General features: G+C 43.1%; 1 protein-coding gene across 1 annotated transcript in view; it reads right to left on the bottom strand.

Annotated features, from left to right (window-relative positions):
* LOC144818959 (uncharacterized) overlaps nucleotides 1-18,045 on the bottom strand; it is a 552,374-nt gene that overhangs the window by 213,072 nt on the left and 321,257 nt on the right. Inside the window, exon 6 of the mRNA XM_078676876.1 lies at nucleotides 2,308-2,403. Coding sequence (XP_078533002.1) covers nucleotides 2,308-2,403 — 96 coding nt within the window. The remainder of the gene's footprint in view (nucleotides 1-2,307; nucleotides 2,404-18,045) is intronic.

Below are 18,045 nucleotides of genomic sequence, written 5' to 3' on the forward strand. Positions count from 1 at the left end.
TAAGAGAAAACGGCATTTTTTTCCGATTTCTCTTTAACGACGCTGACGCCGACGTGACTTATGGTGAGTTGTTTTATTTGGGGGGGAGACCCCCCCCAAGCCCCCCTTTTTTTCTTTTTACCTTTACCACATATGCCTTTACTACAAACATCGTAGTAAAGGTATGCGTGGTAAAGGCATTAGTGGTAACCACGCATGCGTTGTACTGCATGCGTGGAGATTTCGGGGAAACGGCTTCGTTGTAAAGGCCGTTTCCCGTCTAGAATCATCCTCACTTGACACTTGATAACTACTTTCCTCTCCATTAGCCCCTTTAAAAGGATCTTAGACAAAACGCAGGAAGGGAGCGAGTAGTTGGAAGTGGGCCTGACAGAGACATAGTTGTTTCTGAACAGAGTCTGTGAACATACCTCTCCTGTCAGAATGCAGGGCATGAGTGTTTACAATTGCTCTTTTCCTAGGCAGGCTTATGCCAAATGTTGTCTAGAGGAATGGGGTACATTTGGTAGTTAAATTGATTAACTGACAAGTACATGGAAGGTGTTCAGAGGCAGATGATATCTATACAAAGCTGAGAATAGATTTCACCATCATGAATGTTAGATGTATGGAACTCTGGGAGGAGGTGGTGCCACAAGGCATATTCCTAGAACAGAACGTGACTTGTGTGTGTTAAGGGGTGAGAGCTGAAACAGGTGCCTGTTAGAAAAGTAATTTATGGGGAGGATTGGAGAGAAGAAAATAAAGAATTTTAGGGCCTAATCTCCGTGGTAGTAACACAGCAGGTGTCAAACCCAGCACTCCCTCTACAGCACTCCCTCCACAAGTATAAAAGAGAGTGTTAGACATTAATATATGAAAAATGTATAAATTACACCACCAAATGAGAGTGAATTTCCAAAATGCAAACACGGGGACTATGTACTTAGAATACTTGCAATCTAAATTTGTGAGCATTACTAGATGTTATCTGTAAGTATGCAGGGTATTTAAAAGCAGTGCTATGTCGCAATACCTAAAAGTGAAAGTACTGCAACATTCTTGGGCGATACAAAGGAGCAGTAAGGCAACACGGTAGAAAAAGTCTAAGATTTAGATAAACAAAGCAGTGATTATTGGTCAATCGCTGCTACAGCACAGATCCATCTCAAGCTAACCGCTGTTTTATTTAGTAGCATTTTTACCTATGTGATACTTAATTCTTAATTTACCCAATTCGTTCCAAATTTGTAACAAATGTCAGAATTAGCTTGAACCGCATTAGTCACACATTTATTTTTCATGTTTTTATCTTCTAAATTGATAAATGAATAAACAGAGCACTTGACGTTTCCTCTAGCATTGCATTTCAACATAACTTTTAGGAATGCTGACCAGACAGATGCATGGAATAAATAGTTCTTCAAATTGTTTCAATTTGTCCTCAGACCCGATTACTAAAGATTTTTTTCTAGACTTAAAACAGTGTTAAATCTGCTTTAGGAAAAGGTAAGTTTGATTTCAAAAGGGTTGAACTGGCTTTTCTTTTTATAGAGTTTCATAAAGCGCGAACTAGACCCGAGACATCGGGTATCAGATCGCTTTACATGAGAACCAGTTTCGTTACAGTTGGACACATTCATTTTTTGTTAAGCACAGGGAGATTAAGTGATTTGCCCAGTATCGCAGGATGTTGAGCGTGGTTGCCGAGACTAGGTCGACCGCTCTAGCTGTAAGGCTACATCCTCTCCCCTTTGGCTTAAAACATGATTTATAAAAGAATGTCTTTGCTGCAGACCACCCTAAAACTGTCTGTCGAGGCTTGACAACCTTATGTCAAAGAAAAAACCTTGGTAAACTAGGCCCATCTTTCCATTTTAGGCACACGGATAAAAGAGTGATAAAACATGAAAACATACATATTTTAAAACTACTGAATCGCCACTCTGGTCATGCATTTGGTTAAGACGACTTTATATAGGTAACACATTACTCTGCATTACAGAAGCTGAAAGGAGGACACTCATTTAGAACTTCAGCCAAGTGATTTACGTTTTGCAATACACCTGGCTACCACTTTGCAGGCTAAAAGAAGTTTTAAGGTAGAGTCTTCCTATGAAACGCATCCCAAAAGTCCAGACATTATATTCAGCCAAGGGAAGCTGTGACTATCGTGAATATTGGTGAATTATTCGTGCAAATAAAATTTCCCAGCCTGAACACCCATACAGTGATTTCTCGCAAGATGATTAAGAGCTTGACTCATATTCAATGGTGCACTTGTGAGCAGTGTTTCACCAGTTGCAAGGTTCAAATCTTTTCACTTGCCTGCGGCGTGGCTGGATTGCTCTTGTTTTGGAGAACCTCCTGCGGCAGATGCATCTGACGGTGGCTCAATGTGATGGATGTCGACCTTATCTTCCCCTGATGGATAAAGAACATGCACAGTTCATCAACCCCTAAAAGAGAGATGTTTCTCAAATGTTGTGGCACGAACAGTAAGTGGGCAACATAAATGCACAGAGACAAACGAGGAAGAATATACCCACCATGTCGGTGGGTGAAACTGCCCAAATTATATAAAACTATCATTCATGCTTGGCATTGCCCCCATTGTAGGACATTTAAAATATCAAGACTGCATGTCTTGCAATTTTATCACTTTAAGTAAAGATTTATTCATGATTCCCTCAAACTCTTGACGTCAATTAGATGTAGGTGCCATCACTGACTTGCCCTTTGTTTAGGGTGAAGAGATTTTAAGTACCAGGATCCACCAACATCATTATAAGACTATATGTTTGCACTGACCATTGTCGGTGCTGAGGAACTTCAATACAGAAACCACAATGCAGAAGAACTACACTGGCCCATCCCACAAACATAAAAAAGACTGCCCATCAGAAAGACAAAAGCACCAGGATTTCAGAAGCTGTGCCATGTGTTTCAATTCTGAAATTTTGACTAGCAAAGGAAAGAGGATAGAGATTGTTGTCTCACATCACACATGGCCAGTCAGTCAGTACAGTATTCTTGCTTGAACAAAGAGTTCTGTATTCATAATGCTAAAACAGGACTACAAATTCCTGGAAGCTAATGAAAAACAGAGGACAGGTTAAGTTAACTCATTGCCTGCATCCACCGCTCCAACCTCCACGTTACCTAACTGCTGGCAGATCCCACAGACTCGTGCGAATGGCTGGTTCTGTCTGTATGCAGCAACACCACTCTATTGTGCAGACTGCACATCTTTTACCACCCCCCAGGCAGGAACGACACCTTCTCTGACCACCTCTTGGAAGTCATCACAGCCATGGTTTCCCCCAACACTAAAGACATTTTTCTTGGCGATTTCAACCTGCACTGGGATGACCTCAAGGACCCTCGGGTCAACGCAGTCAGAGACTTCCTGGCCGACCAAGCCCTTACCCAAGTCTGCACACTCCCAACTCACTCGAAAGGCGCCACTCTGGACTGGATCATCGCAAAGGACTCTGTGGTCAAACTTATCTCTATAGACCCATGCGATTGGTCTGACCACCAGGCTATCACCTTCCTTATGCCTGGGACCCACAAGACATGGGCTCCACAACCCATGGTTCCCAAACGTTGGGTTAGAGACACCAAGAACCTGGATCTCAGGAAATTGGCCGCTCGGTGTGAGGCTGACCTCCCCCCCTCATATCTACGGCCAACAATCTCACTGAACACTATTCCATGGCCATATCCAACATTCTAGATGACCTTGCTCCACTTAAACTAAAAAGAACCCAGATCAAAGACCTGAACCCCTGGTTCAACGTATCCCTTAACAATGAGAGGAGAGCCCTCCGGCAGTCAGAATGAAACTGGAAACAGCACCCATCAGCAGCCCATCTAAAACTTCTCTTCCAGTTCAGAAATGCCTACAACAGGAAAATGCTCAACTCAAAAAAAGAATTTTTCAGAACAAAACTGGAGAACGCCAAGAATAGACCACGCAAACTATTCAAATTGGTCAAACACCAATCTAGCAAACTTGCAAAAACCTCTTAAGAAACCCCTAAGTCTTTGATATCTAGCGAGTAATTTACTACATTCTTCTCCGACAAGATCATTGCCTTAGGAAATGAACTCAGATCCGCCACTCTCTCCGAAACCCCTCCTACTCTACCCCGCTCTCCGAGTTGCCCCCCAGACATCACCCAAAAACCAAGTGCATTGGTCCAACTTCAAAGGTCATGACGAACACTCAGTCTCGAAAATTCTATCTTCCCTTAAGCTGAAAACCCACTTCAATTACCCTCTCCCCTCAAACTGCTTAGCCGCCGCCTCTCAGGCTATCATCCCTTCCTGGACTGCAATTATCAATGCCACCCTCCTTCAAGGATCGATACCTGACTCTCTCAAAGCCAGCAAAGTCATCCCCATCCTTAAAAAAACCTACGCTGGATCCTGCTTCCCCTGACAACTACAGACCTATATCCAACATCCCACTCCTTGCTAAAGTGCTAGAGAAATGTGTCCAACAGCATCTGAGCCAACACATCACCAACTTCCCCCTACTGGACGACTTCCAATCTGGGTTCAGACCTGGTCACAGCACTGAAACCACCGTCCTCCACATCGTGGATGATACTCTCCAAGCCCTTGACCAAGGCAAAACCTGTCTCCTAATCCTCCTAGCCCTTTCCTCAGCTTTCGATACGGTCAACCATTAAAAACTCCTTGAACGCCTCAAAATCAGGATGGGACTGGATGGCCCTGTTCTTGAATGGTTTAGGTCCTTCCTCCAGAATCACCCTCAAAGATTCCTAATCAACAGCAACCTATCCGCTCCCTCCCTGATCATGGTTGGAGTCCCCGAAGGATCAACTCTGTCTCCCACCCTCTTCAATCTCTACCTTGAACCGCTTTCAGAAGTATTAGGCACCGCCAATATCTCTTACCACATGTATACCAACGACACCCAGATCTACATAAAAATCTCTTCTCCCAAGTACATTCTTTCCCTGAATGAGGCCTTGAAGCTGACTGTCCATTGGCTCATCACTAACCAGCTCAAGCTTAACGCTAAAAAAACGGAATTCCTTCTAATCTCCCCATCTAAAACCAACCATGACATCCAGGAATGGATCAAGGCGATCTCAGCGCTCGTGGGCACGTAACTGGGGAAAAGTGGACATGCCATCTTTGTGTTCTTCTCTCTTAACATCAAGCCCTGCCATCAATAATCTGTCCATCTCGTCCCAGGCAGTGGCCATTAATAGTTGGCTGTCCTCAACATGCGATCTGGTGGCCCCCCTTAGGCGTGTCAAAGTGAAGCGCTCCCACGATGCGAACAAATGGTTCGGCCCTGAGCTTAGGGCGAAAAAGCTGGCCGCTCGACAGGCGGAGCGCACTTGGAGGCGTAATTACAGCGAGTCCTCCAAACTCCTGTACAACTCCATTCAGGCGGAGTACAAGAGAGCCATCCTCAAGGCTAAGACCGCCTATTTCTCCGATAAGATCCTCCGAGCGGAGAGTCAATCGAGGGAAATTTTCGCCACTGTATTTGAACTGGCCACTTCAGACAGAACTTCAGTTAAACCAGTCCCTTCTCAACTCCTATGTGATTCCCTCAATGATTTTTTTATAAACAAGATTACAGATATTAAACTCAACATTCCATCCCCCTCCTCTGGTTTTGTTGACATTATTCCACCGCCCAACTCTTATCACCTTTCTTTCTATTCTCCCTACTGTGAAATCTGGATCCCCGGTGGATATCTGTCCTGCCCACATCTTGTGTAAAATTTTTCAAGCTTGTCCTCTCCCTCCCTTGACCTTCCTTAATGACTCCCTAAGTAGGGGAACTGTTCCCACGTCGCATAAATTTGGCACAGTTATCCCCATCTTAAAAAAGCCTGGGGTTGACCCTACAGTACTGTCCAATTACCGGCCCATCTCCCTCCTTCCTTACCTGGCTAGGGTCCTGGAGCGGTACATCACCAAAACACTGAGTGTCTTTATCGAAACTAGTAAGTTTCTTGCCCCTTCTCAAGCGGGCTTCCGTCCCCTGCACTCCACCGAGAAGGTGGTGGTATCCGTGATGGACACACTTAGAGAGGGGCTGGACTCTAATCTTCCTCAGGCGCTGATCCTTCTCGACCTTTCTGCCGCCTTCGACACGGTTGATCATACCACCCTTCTTTCCCGTGTCGAGGCGGCGGGCGTCAGGGGTTCAGCCCTGTCCTGGGTTAGATCGTTCCTCAACGACCGCACCCAGGCTGTTCATCTAGCGGATTTCTCCTCTACAGCTCACAAGGTGCAATGTGGTGTTCCCCAGGGCTCTTCTCTTTCCCCTCTCCTCTTTAATCTCTACATTTTCCCTCTTATTTTTGCGATACAGCAGATGGAGGTCACAGTGTTTAATTACGCTGATGACCTCCAGCTCATCTTTAATCTATCTCACTCCTCCTCCTCTATCTCTAGCTTCCAGTCAGTGATGGTATTCATCAGGGATTGGATGAATTCTAATCATCTAAAACTCAACCCTGACAAGACCGAGCTTGTCCTGACTGGTGGGCATCTCAACCCTTGGTCCTCTGCTTTCTGGCCCTCTTCACTTGGCCCTCCCCCTCTACCTTCCTTTTCTGTTAAAACTTTGGGGATCACTTTGAATCAACACCTTACTCTTCATTCACATGTGAGCACGGTGGTTTCGGCTTGTTTCTTTATTCTACGCACCATCCGCAAAATTTCACGTTTTTTTTCCTTGTCAGCCCTCAAACTTGTTCTTATGGCAATGGTCCTTTCACGTTTAGACTACGGTAATGCACTCTATAACGGTATCCCCAACTATGCTTTACGTCGACTTCAGCTTGTACAAAACCAAGCGGCCCGGTTGGTCCTTGGTTTATCCAGATCCCAGCACATCACCCCCGCCTTGGGTTCCCTTCACTGGCTCCCAATTAAAGAGAGAGCTTTGTTCAAACTTGGCTGCCTCACTTTTCAAGCCCTGGCCGGAACAGCTCCGGCTTTTATTACGTCCATTGTTCACCCTTATGTTCCCAGCAGACATCTGCGCTCATCCGCCCTCTCCCTCCTGGTGGTTCCCCGCTTTAGGAGGAAGAGGTCGGGAGGATGCAAGTTTGCTGTCCTCGCCCCTTCCTTTTGGAATTCCTTACCCTTACCCATCCGTTCCTCAGCCTCCTATATTGAGTTTCGAGGGAGACTTAAAACTTTTCTTTTCCAACAGGCATTCCCAGCCTGAGCTGGTTCCGAGTCTGTGATCTGAATTTGAGCCACCTCCACAGCGCCATGAAACCGTCCGGTATACGTGCGCTATACAAATACGTTTAAATTCAAATTAAATTCAAATTCAGCGCTCAACTGCCCGCCAACCATATTGGACTCTGCTAAATCCCTTGGAATTACCCTAGACTGCAGACTGAACATGCGTGGCCACATTAACTTGATGGCCAAAACACCCAGATATCTCCTGAGCTACCTAAGAAACCTTAAACCTTTCCTCGACACGCCTGACCTGAAAATGACAATCCAGGTTCTAGTCATCTCCAGAGTGGAATATGGATGCTCTACCCTCGCAGGTCTTCCCAAGACCTCCCTGGCGCCTTTAAAAGCCTGCCTCAATGCTGCCATCAGACTCCTAATAGGCTCAAAGAAATTCAGCCACATAACCCCTCACCTTAAAGCTCTCAACTGGCTTCCTTTCGAGGACAGAATCCTGGCGTGCATCACTCACAAGGCGCTATACTCAAAATCACTGGCATTCCTCGCCCAAAAACTTGTAGTATACGGAGGAACCAGAAAATACAGTTCCGCCAGAGACCTCTTGCTCCAACCTAAACACATGCGGAAGAAAAAAAAGGTGCAATCGGGCCTTCTCGGGGGCTGCACCAAGATTTTGGAACTCTCTCCCGCCGGCCATCCGTAAAATTCCGCCCCTTGTACCCTTCAAAATGGAGGCCAAAACTTTCCTTATGGGCAAATTCCTCTCCTTACGCTTCATCACAATCACCTTAGTGACTTTGTGATACCTTCCTGTGGGCTCTCCTGGTGTCCGGATGACACCCTCCTGGCACCTCTGGGCATCCCACCCTGGATCTGAGACCGCATGTCTCTTGCAATGTGCATCTACCTGTTTTTACCCTAACTATTTCCATTCTATGTTATCCCTTATGTACCCTTCCCCTCTAAGTTCCCTTGTACACTACTTGCCTTTCCTGTAAAGCACTCTTATACCCTTACGGGTCTGGTTCATGCTCTACAAAACTCTAAATAAATAAATAAGTTGCAATGTGTGTTTCCTCAAAAGGGAGTGGAAGGTGGTGAAGAGCAGCCCATGATGGAACATTTTAACATTCCGCTCTGGGAATCAAAAATAAAAATAAATGGCTCCTTTTCCTAGTTGATTTATAGAATACAGCTATTTTATATGTGATGTTTAGAATCATGCACACCTCTGTTAGAAGAAGCTCGTTGGATAAAAGACTCCCTCCCCCCATTTTACAATGAAAAGAAGCAGGCTGGTGACCCTGGGCCTTGGCTGATAGTTTCCTCAAATGCTGAGTCACTCTACCTTAAAACATGAGGTGTCACACAAATGAGTCCACACAGCACAGGAAGAGGCTCTTTAACAAGGTTCAACTTCTCTGCCCAAGGTGGCATGTTTGTAAGCGAAAACGTGAGCATGCACAACTCTTTTATTAAAGTGCATGCTCATTCATCAAAACCTCTAAAAGCAGAGACATTCATTTGAGGAAACTTTTCCACATACCAGAACAGTCCTTGGAAAATTGGGTGTGCCCTGGTAACAAACAAGGTGATGGAAAAAAGGCTTAAAAAGAAGAAGAATGGTATATTGATGTTCAATTTATTAAAATCATAGCATCTAAGCATAAGTAGCAAGTATAAAATATGATAAGACATAATGAAAAAATATTTTCTAAAGGAAGAAAATGTCAAGTTTGTGATATCCTTGTGGGGCCTGAGGCACCCCATTCCCAGTTAGTCGACATAGCACACATACTTACCCCTAACAATACCTTACTCATGGGACCCACAAGACCACACAAAGTTCTAAAGCCTCATGCAGGCTTTAGCCATGGAAAGCACATACAGCATTCAGTTCTAAAGTGCTTTAAAGTTGAAAGTGCTTCCAAGGTCTTTGTTGGTAAAGTGCAGCCCTTAAGTTGCTGTCCAGAAGGGTCAAACGTGCTCTGTGCTTGCAAGGGTAAGGTCACATTTTGAATTGCCAGTTGCTGCTTTCAGGAACTTTAAGAAGCACCCGGATAGCTGGCATTACTTGATATCCTGATCCCATGAGATTATCTTTTCTATCTTAATTTTGCTGTTTTTCTCTGTGGTATGGTGTTATTTATTAAGTCTTCCGCACACAAGGTGTAAATAGAGATTGACAAGACCTGGCCCCATATAGAGCCGGACTCTTGGAATTTCTCCCCAGCAGATGATTTATATAGCCAATTGGGGCCATTTTCAAAGTTTGGCAAAAAGAGACAAATTTAGCCCACAGAACCAAATCTTGCTCTCATGATTCCAATTCTAGTCTTATTTGTGGTTGGCTAGTGAAGTCTGGGAGTGCAAATAGGCAACAATAGCAGATACATTGCTGTTTATCTAGCCACTCATAGAGGTGGGCCTTAAACACCATTGCACCATATGTCAGTGTAGGTATAAGCTTGGTTGCCACTGTGATTGATATGGAGTTTGTGTTGTGGCATGCAATGTTTCACTTGAGTTGGCCCATCCTGCATGTCAGATGTTTTGCTATAAATTTCAAGAGCCCAGTTGGGCTTTCTTGCCCCCTCTTCTGTCAAGCATAACAGGTATTTGAAACCTGTTACTCTTTCTAGTCTTGACCCGCCAAAGAACCAGGTGCCTTTTTTATCAGTTGACTACCAAAGACCACTGTTTTTTAGGCTGATGGTAATATTGTTTGTTGCACAGTATTGGTCGAGTGCATTCAGCTATCTCTGAAGGCCAATATGGGTGTTGTCAAGACCCACCATGTCATCTGCATATTCTAAAATGTGTATTTTCTGCTTCATCAGGTAGGGCGGGCAGATCCTTAGGACTACTAGATGACTTTCCAAGACTGCCACATGCAGATAAACGAGCAAGGGGGGGAGGATGTAGCCCTGTTTCAGTCCTTTACAGGCGTAGATTTTCTCTGAGGTTGTTCAGTTAGTTGATAATGTGACTCTTACCCATGTGTTACTATATAACGATTCGATTGCCATCAGGAGGTGCAATGGTATCTGACACTTCTTTAGCTTTTCCTATAGCTTGCCTCTTGGGATGTTAAGTCAAAAAATGCCACATTTAGTGGTCAAGTCTTGGAACGCATTGCTTTGTCAATTAGACAGGTTAAAGTCAGAAGATTATCCTCAAAGTGACTGTGCCTTTGGAAACCATTCTCAAGCTATGGGATCAGTTTCTTCTCTTTGGGCCAGGTTTTCAGTTCTTCAAGCAGTAACCTTGCATAGCACTTTCCTTCCACATCCCATAGTGCTATCATTCTGTGGTTTGGGGGTGAAGCTCTACTTTCCTTTTTCTATATATGGGTACCAGAGTTGAGACCCTACAACTTTTGGGGATTGTAGCCCTAAAATATAATTCTGAAAAGAGCTGGGTTAGGATGGGCTTCCAAAGGCACAGGTCAGATTTTTGTAGGGCCACCAAGAGGCCATTGGAGCCTGGTGTCCCAGTGGTTCTCATAATCCTTAGGGCTGATTCAACCTTTCTTGTTGGCGGGCATGGATTGATATTAAGGGATTTCCTTGAGATGAACTTTTACCCCTCCCCAGATAGACCATCCAAAATATCAAGTTTGTTGGAGCTTTGTATCCCCAATTGGTATCCCGTGGTGGTCTCGATGAATTGGCTGTCATGTTCTGCAGGCCATGCTTCTTGCTTGCAGAACCTGCAGTTTAAATCAGCAGCTGAACAATAAAGCTTCTTTATATGGTCAGACAGTTGCTTCGCCAAGATGTTACAGATGGTTGGGTTTAGGGTTTGGGTGGCTTGTTAACTAGCCCCCAGAATTTTTTGAGTCTTTTTTCTTGAGGGCAGCGTGAAGTTTGACCCAAGTCATTTCCTCAGCCTTCCGTTTATCCTCCCTTAGCAGCCTTCTGTATGCATGCCTTAATGTTTTCATTTTTCTTGCATGCCCTTTACAACCAGTTTGTTGCACTTGAGGCAGTGGAGGACTTTATTTAACTCCTATATTAAACGTTTTCTTTTGAGGCCCTCTGTTGTGTTCCACCCTTGATCTTCTTTTGGGGCATTCTGCTAGGTTGTCTTGTAGTGTGATCAAAGTGACCTAACATGTTATTACTTCCTTTTCCTTCCTTTTTCGTGAGGCCTTTCTATTGTGCTTAGGCTTCATTTGATTTCATTTATTTGGGACTGCTCTATCCACCAGTTTATTATTTGTAATGGGTCAAAATCTTCTTGGCAGCCCATCATCTTTATTGCTCGGTGCCTTTCCAGAGGTGTGATGATCTTGCATGCATTTACTGGATGATTGCTTGTGATTTTCAGAGTTATCTGGAATCCATCTATATTATGGAAATGTTCAAATGAGGACCATAGGTAACCCGGGGTTGCAGATCTAAAGGAGCAGTGTATGCCGCTAGGCAGTCTGATGTTACTCTACCATTAATGCAACGCATTCCAAGGGCATCTAAGACATTTGACAGATATGCACCAAATTCGTCCTGCCTCTGGTCCTGAGCGATCGCATGCAGAATGCCCCCATATTCATCCTCCCTCTTTTTCTATTCCTAGTGGTTGTTATTTCCGAGTAAGTTTGAATTAAAATCTCCTCCAATCAGCAGATGAGCTGTGGGGTATTCAGCCCTGAGATTCTTTAAACAATCCAGCAATGAGATCACAGACACCCGCTTCCACGTGAGTGCCGGGTGGAGGTAGGTATTTCTGAAAATTAAGGGCGAGTTTGCTCTATTATTTTAATTTTGAAGTTGGTCAATTTTTATAAATATGGCGTCCCCTTTCCCTGCCCAGATTATGGAAGACCTTAGTGCCAGATCTCTTTTTATTTGTATTTAAACCCCCCACCGCCCCCCCCCCCCCCCAACTAGGGCGACCACCACATTGAGATGGTAGAGCTGGTGCTGCAAACTTTGCATGCTTCAGGAACAGCTAAGGCTTCAAATGACATTATTCCTGCAGAAATCTTATGTCATTTTTAGTTACCCTAGCTCCCTTCATTTGTCCTCATGTTCTACAAGTCCCTCACAATCCAATAGCAGAATGAATGCCTAAATTGACCTCAGACTTTAGTGATCACTCAGACTGCATTCCAGTTCACTGTTTTTCACCCATTATGCCACTCTAGACAGAGGCTAGCCATATGCACACACATCTTGATCCTGCTCCAATAGCAACAGTTTGCCTCAACTGCCAGGCTATGCACCCCCCAGACAGGTACATAAGCAACCCCAGGCCTGTTATTGAGCTACTTACGCTTAATCAAAATGGTGTAAGTTGAGTTCTGTGACACAGGGAGCATGGGACCCATGTCTGGCCATGACTAGCCCACTTGGGTGTTTACTGCAATAAATAACAAAGTGATGGAAAGAATGACTGAACTAATCTCAGTAACTGATGATCACTCATGGCTGTTTTTCAGGCCATCATTTTTCACTCACACCAGCACTCTAGACAAAGATGACCTGACCTGCCAGTTTAAGCCAGTTTGAGCCCAAGTGTTTCAAGTGGAACAGACTTGGACTGGAATGCAACCCAAGAGATTACCAGTGGCGGATAATAATTCAAGCATTCCTTCCATGACTTTGTTGCTTGGTAGTCTTGACACTATGCTATTTAACACTCGCTTCAAAGGTTACAGGAGCATCTCCAGCAACAGGGGGTAGTTTTCACTCATTGTCATTCTTCCAGCACTAAACGGGAGGCTGTGATGACTGTGGGAGGCAATGGGTATGTGATGCTACACCTGGCATTTTGGTGAATCAAAGTGCGTGGTGCTTATTTAACTTTCTAATTGTAAAACACAGAACTTGGTTAAAACACAACCTACTGTAGGTGTGCAAGACCCAGGAAGAAGTATGAAAACATAGACCACAGATTGGTAGTGCGGAATGTAACTTGCCGTACTATATTATTCACACTGAACTAGATAATAAGATAAGATGTGTATTTGTAAAACATACATTCACGTGAGGTGCTTTTCAGTGGTGAAAAACAGAGGTTTATTGTTATCCAACTCAGCAGTATTCATAAATTGCCTTCAGAAGGATAAAAGAGTTTGTGGGCCCACCAGGATTTAAACCTGGGACCATGAGATCAAATTCAGATTCCTTAGTGGATTTATTAGTCCACAAAGGTACCATACCCAGCCTTATATTGTCGTATAGTGTACCTATAGAAACCTACAGAAGTGGACGATATTTATTTTAATAGTGTGTGTATGATGTATAGTAGTCACTCATTCTCTGTATTATTGTTCCCATCTTCAAGCAGAGCACACATGCTTTAGCTCTCCATTGTAGAATGGGTTGCTCTGCAGATAAGCATAGTAACTTGGACCATATTTACAAAGGGGCCCCACTTGTCACCAGCAACTATCTAAATACCCCATATTACTTGATGCAGCTCTATTAAATTCCCATATAGCAAGGGCCCTAACTAGCAATATTGCAATTGGTGTAGCAGCCCAAGGCTGTGAGGTGCATATTGGGTCCTAACCGTGGCTGTTTTTTGCTACTCAACTAGGGCAAGATTTTTCAGGCCTGCAAAAAATCGGTGGAATGATGTAATGAGTTAAAGAAAATGATACAGTCAAAAAGGGGATGGGATGGGAAGTTAGGTTCTGAGAGTGGAGGTGGAATGTTACTTTGTTGTGCTGCAGTGTTCTTTAAAGAGGGGTGACTTCAGTTCTTTGCTAAATTAGAACAGTGCTCGGTCAGTCACAATGTGTACGGGTATTTTGTTACAAGGCCTGGTTGTTTGGATCGAGGTTGTCTGTTGCCTTGGTTTTTCTTACTTGCAGTTATTTGTCTCCAGTCTGAAGGGGGCCTGGCTGTAAGGGTGCCACAGCCACTAGGGAAGGACAGCTTATTAACCACCTAGGCAGGGATGCTGGTCATGAAGGCATTATAGATAATGCAGCTGATTTTGAATATGGTGCATTAACTGCAGAACCTTAATGCATCTGAACTATTGTTCTTAACATCAAAGTTTAGATAATAGACTCCCCATAGAGAGCTGAGCTATATAGACAGTGACTGACTGGCATACTCAAGAGAGTCCAACTTCCTCACTTGTGGCAGACATTTTTGTGCTAATGCTCCATTTGTGGATCTCTCTGCCATTAGTTAGGTCAGAAAAGCATAACCACTATGGCCCACTTTAGTACTGCCCATAAGAGGGGTCAGGTATTTGCAGTACCTTGTGGAGAAGTGTGGCTCAATGGTTAGAGCGGCAGACCCTGATGCAGAGGTCTATCCTGGGACCAGGGTTCAATTCCCCGCCTCAGCGGGTCTTGGGCTCAAAATTCCACGGACCTGATAATTCTCGCCTCGTGCCTATTCCAATCATGGAGTCCCACTCTGCAACTCTGGGCAATAGCTTGCTTAATCTCCACAACGGCCCCCACAATGCTAAGGATGCCTGGCCTCCACCTTGGGGGTGCCCAGGAGTGGACACCTCACAGGGAAAGCCAGGATGGGTTCCACAGCGGTATTCGTACAAGCGCCTTGAGACCCTTGCGGGTGAGTAGTGCGCTGTACAAGTATCAATTTACATTTTGTTTTACATTTTACCTTGGTGGGGGTAAGTCAGTTCTAGGGGCATGACATTGGGTTGTACTGAAGGCCCCATACTGAGTATCCCTGGTAATACCAATGTTCTTGGTCCACAAAATGTGATGTTTTACCTGGGAATATCAGCTGCTTAAACACCAGAGGTTAAACATAGGAGATAAATGTGTGGGAATTGGTGCAGAAACATAGATTCCCTCATATTATTCCCTTGGAGTTATCAATGCCCCCAGTAGCTGTAACTCTGGAGGGAAAGAATATTGGGCTGAAAACAGACCAACCCAGAATCCTTTAGCAATACCTTGATTGGCAACATGCAGATATTTGGGTATTTCTGATCATAATTCCAAAATGTTGTGGGACATTTGAATCTTGCACATTATAAGATTCTTGATGAAAAAGTACCACTGAAGAAAACCCAGCACTTTAGGTTGGCTCTGCCCCTATTAAATATACAAGCTACTCAGATAGCTATTGATAGCATGGTTTGGGGCCAAAATTAAATAATAATATGGTTCACCGTTTCTAATACCATCACTTACAGTTTTAAGCCCCAGGCACGTGCCATTCCCTCATTCTTGAGGTGATGAATCTTAGTCACAGAATTATGTCTCGAAGAGTTATTTCGGCATTGCAAGCTATTTTAAACACAATTCCAATTGTAATCAATGATGAGAGTTTTAGATACATTTCAAATGCTTTATTCTCATTAAGAGATTAGTAAGATTATTTTATTTCTTTTTCCTTATTCATATTAGTCAATACATCTTTAAGTTTAAAGAAATTTCATAAAAACGTTCGGTTAGAATCACTCAAACAGATAATGCATCAAGCACATTCCGTAAATGAATATGCCCTATTCTAAAGTTCCAATCAGGGATTTCAGAGTTAGAAGAACTCGTGAAGAGTTCAAGTTCAAAGGAAAAGAGTGAGATTAAAGCGGTATGAGGCTCAAAGTCAATTTTACTGCCTAATGAACAGGGGTTCTGCCCACATTACCCTCCCATACCTGGGCAAGGAACATCACATGGATGAGAAAATAGAACAAAAAGGTACTAAGGGATAAATTAAGCAAACGCTACTTCAAAACAGGAAACAATTTATTAACCTGTTTTCTACACTCTTTTTTTCAACAATGAATGATATAATTTTCGCAAAGGACAAAATAATGAGTCACAAAACAGGGGGGGAGGTGACCAGACTATATACAGTAATCAAAATTAGGTAATTACAATATATACAAATATACAACTATGTACCCTAAACAAAAAGAAAAACAGGAGGGTAAAGAAAACACTATTAATTATCTGTCGACGCAGTCGCGGTCGCGTTTCCGCCAGTGGTTTCTTATGGCTTCATCAGGACAAGGGTACTGAAAAATATATATACAGATGCAATTTATATAATTCCTAAAAACACACTATGCCGCAAAGAAAAACTCACCCATTTACACCGATGCAATGACCACCAGAAAGTTAAAAACGTGAAAGTAATGGAGTCAACACCACGCCTCATTTTAAGGGGAAAAGAAAAGAAACTCCAAAAAAGCCAAATCTTCACACAAGTGATAAAGAATACACAGATTATAGAAACCCAATCACCACGGACACATTCTTCTGTCCACCGTGTGCCTACAGATAGATATCAGGGGGCATGCACTCAAAAATCAATAGACCACTTCAAATGAACACAGGCAGCCACCACAAGGTTCTAAATACCTGCAAACTGTAGTACACGTGACCCCCCCAACGGGAAGTGCAAAGGCACCACCCTGAGGGGTACAGACGACCTCTTCCCAAGGGTCAATCAGTTCACGCTCTCCTGAAAGGTATATAGGGAGAGAGAGCCAAAAAACCGGATCTATTAACTTAACGGTTACTCAATACCATCGATGATTAAAGCAAATCATGCCACATACGAGCTTCTAGCCTACCTTCACAAATATCAGTATATGTCTCGAAGAGTTATTTCGGCATTGCAAGCTATTTTAAACACAATTCCAATTTTAATCAATGATGAGAGTTTTAGATACATTTCAAATGCTTTATTCTCATTAAGAGATTAGTAAGATTATTTTATTTCTTTTTCCTTATTCATATTAGTCAATACATCTTTAAGTTTAAAGAAATTTCATAAAAACGTTCGGTTAGAATCACTCAAACAGATAATGCATCAAGCACATTCCGTAAATGAATATGCTCTATTCTAAAGTTCCAATCAGGGATTTCAGAGTTAGAAGAACTCGTGAAGAGTTCAAGTTCAAAGGAAAAGAGTGAGGTTAAAGCGGTATGAGGCTCAAAGTCAATTTTAAGCAGCAGAACTCCCCATTAAGGCCAGTTCAAGAAACTCAGTCGAGGCTCAATCAATCAAGTAGATGATCATACAACCGCAGTAGCAATCTAAAAAAAATAAAGCCTCAAAATGAAGATGAACAGAAGCAGCAGAAGCCACAAACGCCAGCCCTGTACAAACGAAAGGGTCAGGGTAACATCCAGAGAAGCACTGCAGAGGCATTCAGACTAATTAGGAACAAACACAAATATAAAAAGACATGACGACATGTTGCAGTCAATTCAATTCAAAATTGGCTTTTTTCGGTTGAGACAAACAACCATAAAAGCACCCAAATTATACATAACAGACTAAAAAACAGTTCATTATCAAAATAGAAACATGTGCATCCAGATTCATACGAGAGAGTGTACAATGTAGTACTGCTCTTACTGGGTACCATTGTTAAAAACAGTTGGCAGTGAAAGTGCATAGGGGTGGCATAATTCATCGCCTCATGTAAAACAACTTGACATTAGCAGCTGTTAGGGACAGTAGGCATTGCCATTGTTAGAACAGTAAATACATTATAAGTTTACACTATTAACAGATAAAAGCTAATAAAAATAGGCACAATACCAGTATAATAGGCCCCCAATTTTGCTGTGATATAATTACATAATTAGAAACTGAGTAATATATACGATATAACGTGCAAAGTGCATTGGCCATCCTGTTCACCTCTGGCTTTATAACAATTTAAAAAGAAAGAGAAGTTCATTAAAACACCATACTCATTCTGGCCTTAATTGAACTGAGGATACATTATTAGAAACCAAGTAATATATACATTGTAAAGTGCAAAGTGCATTGGGCAACCTGTCCACCTCTGGCCTTATGACAATTTAAAAAGAAAAAGAAATACATTAAAACACCATACTCTTTCTGGCCTTGATTGAGCTGAGGATAAATGTAGCAGCAAAGAAAC

This window comes from Lissotriton helveticus, chromosome 2_1 (assembly GCF_964261635.1).
Source record: "Lissotriton helveticus chromosome 2_1, aLisHel1.1, whole genome shotgun sequence".
NCBI lineage: Eukaryota > Metazoa > Chordata > Amphibia > Caudata > Salamandridae > Lissotriton > Lissotriton helveticus.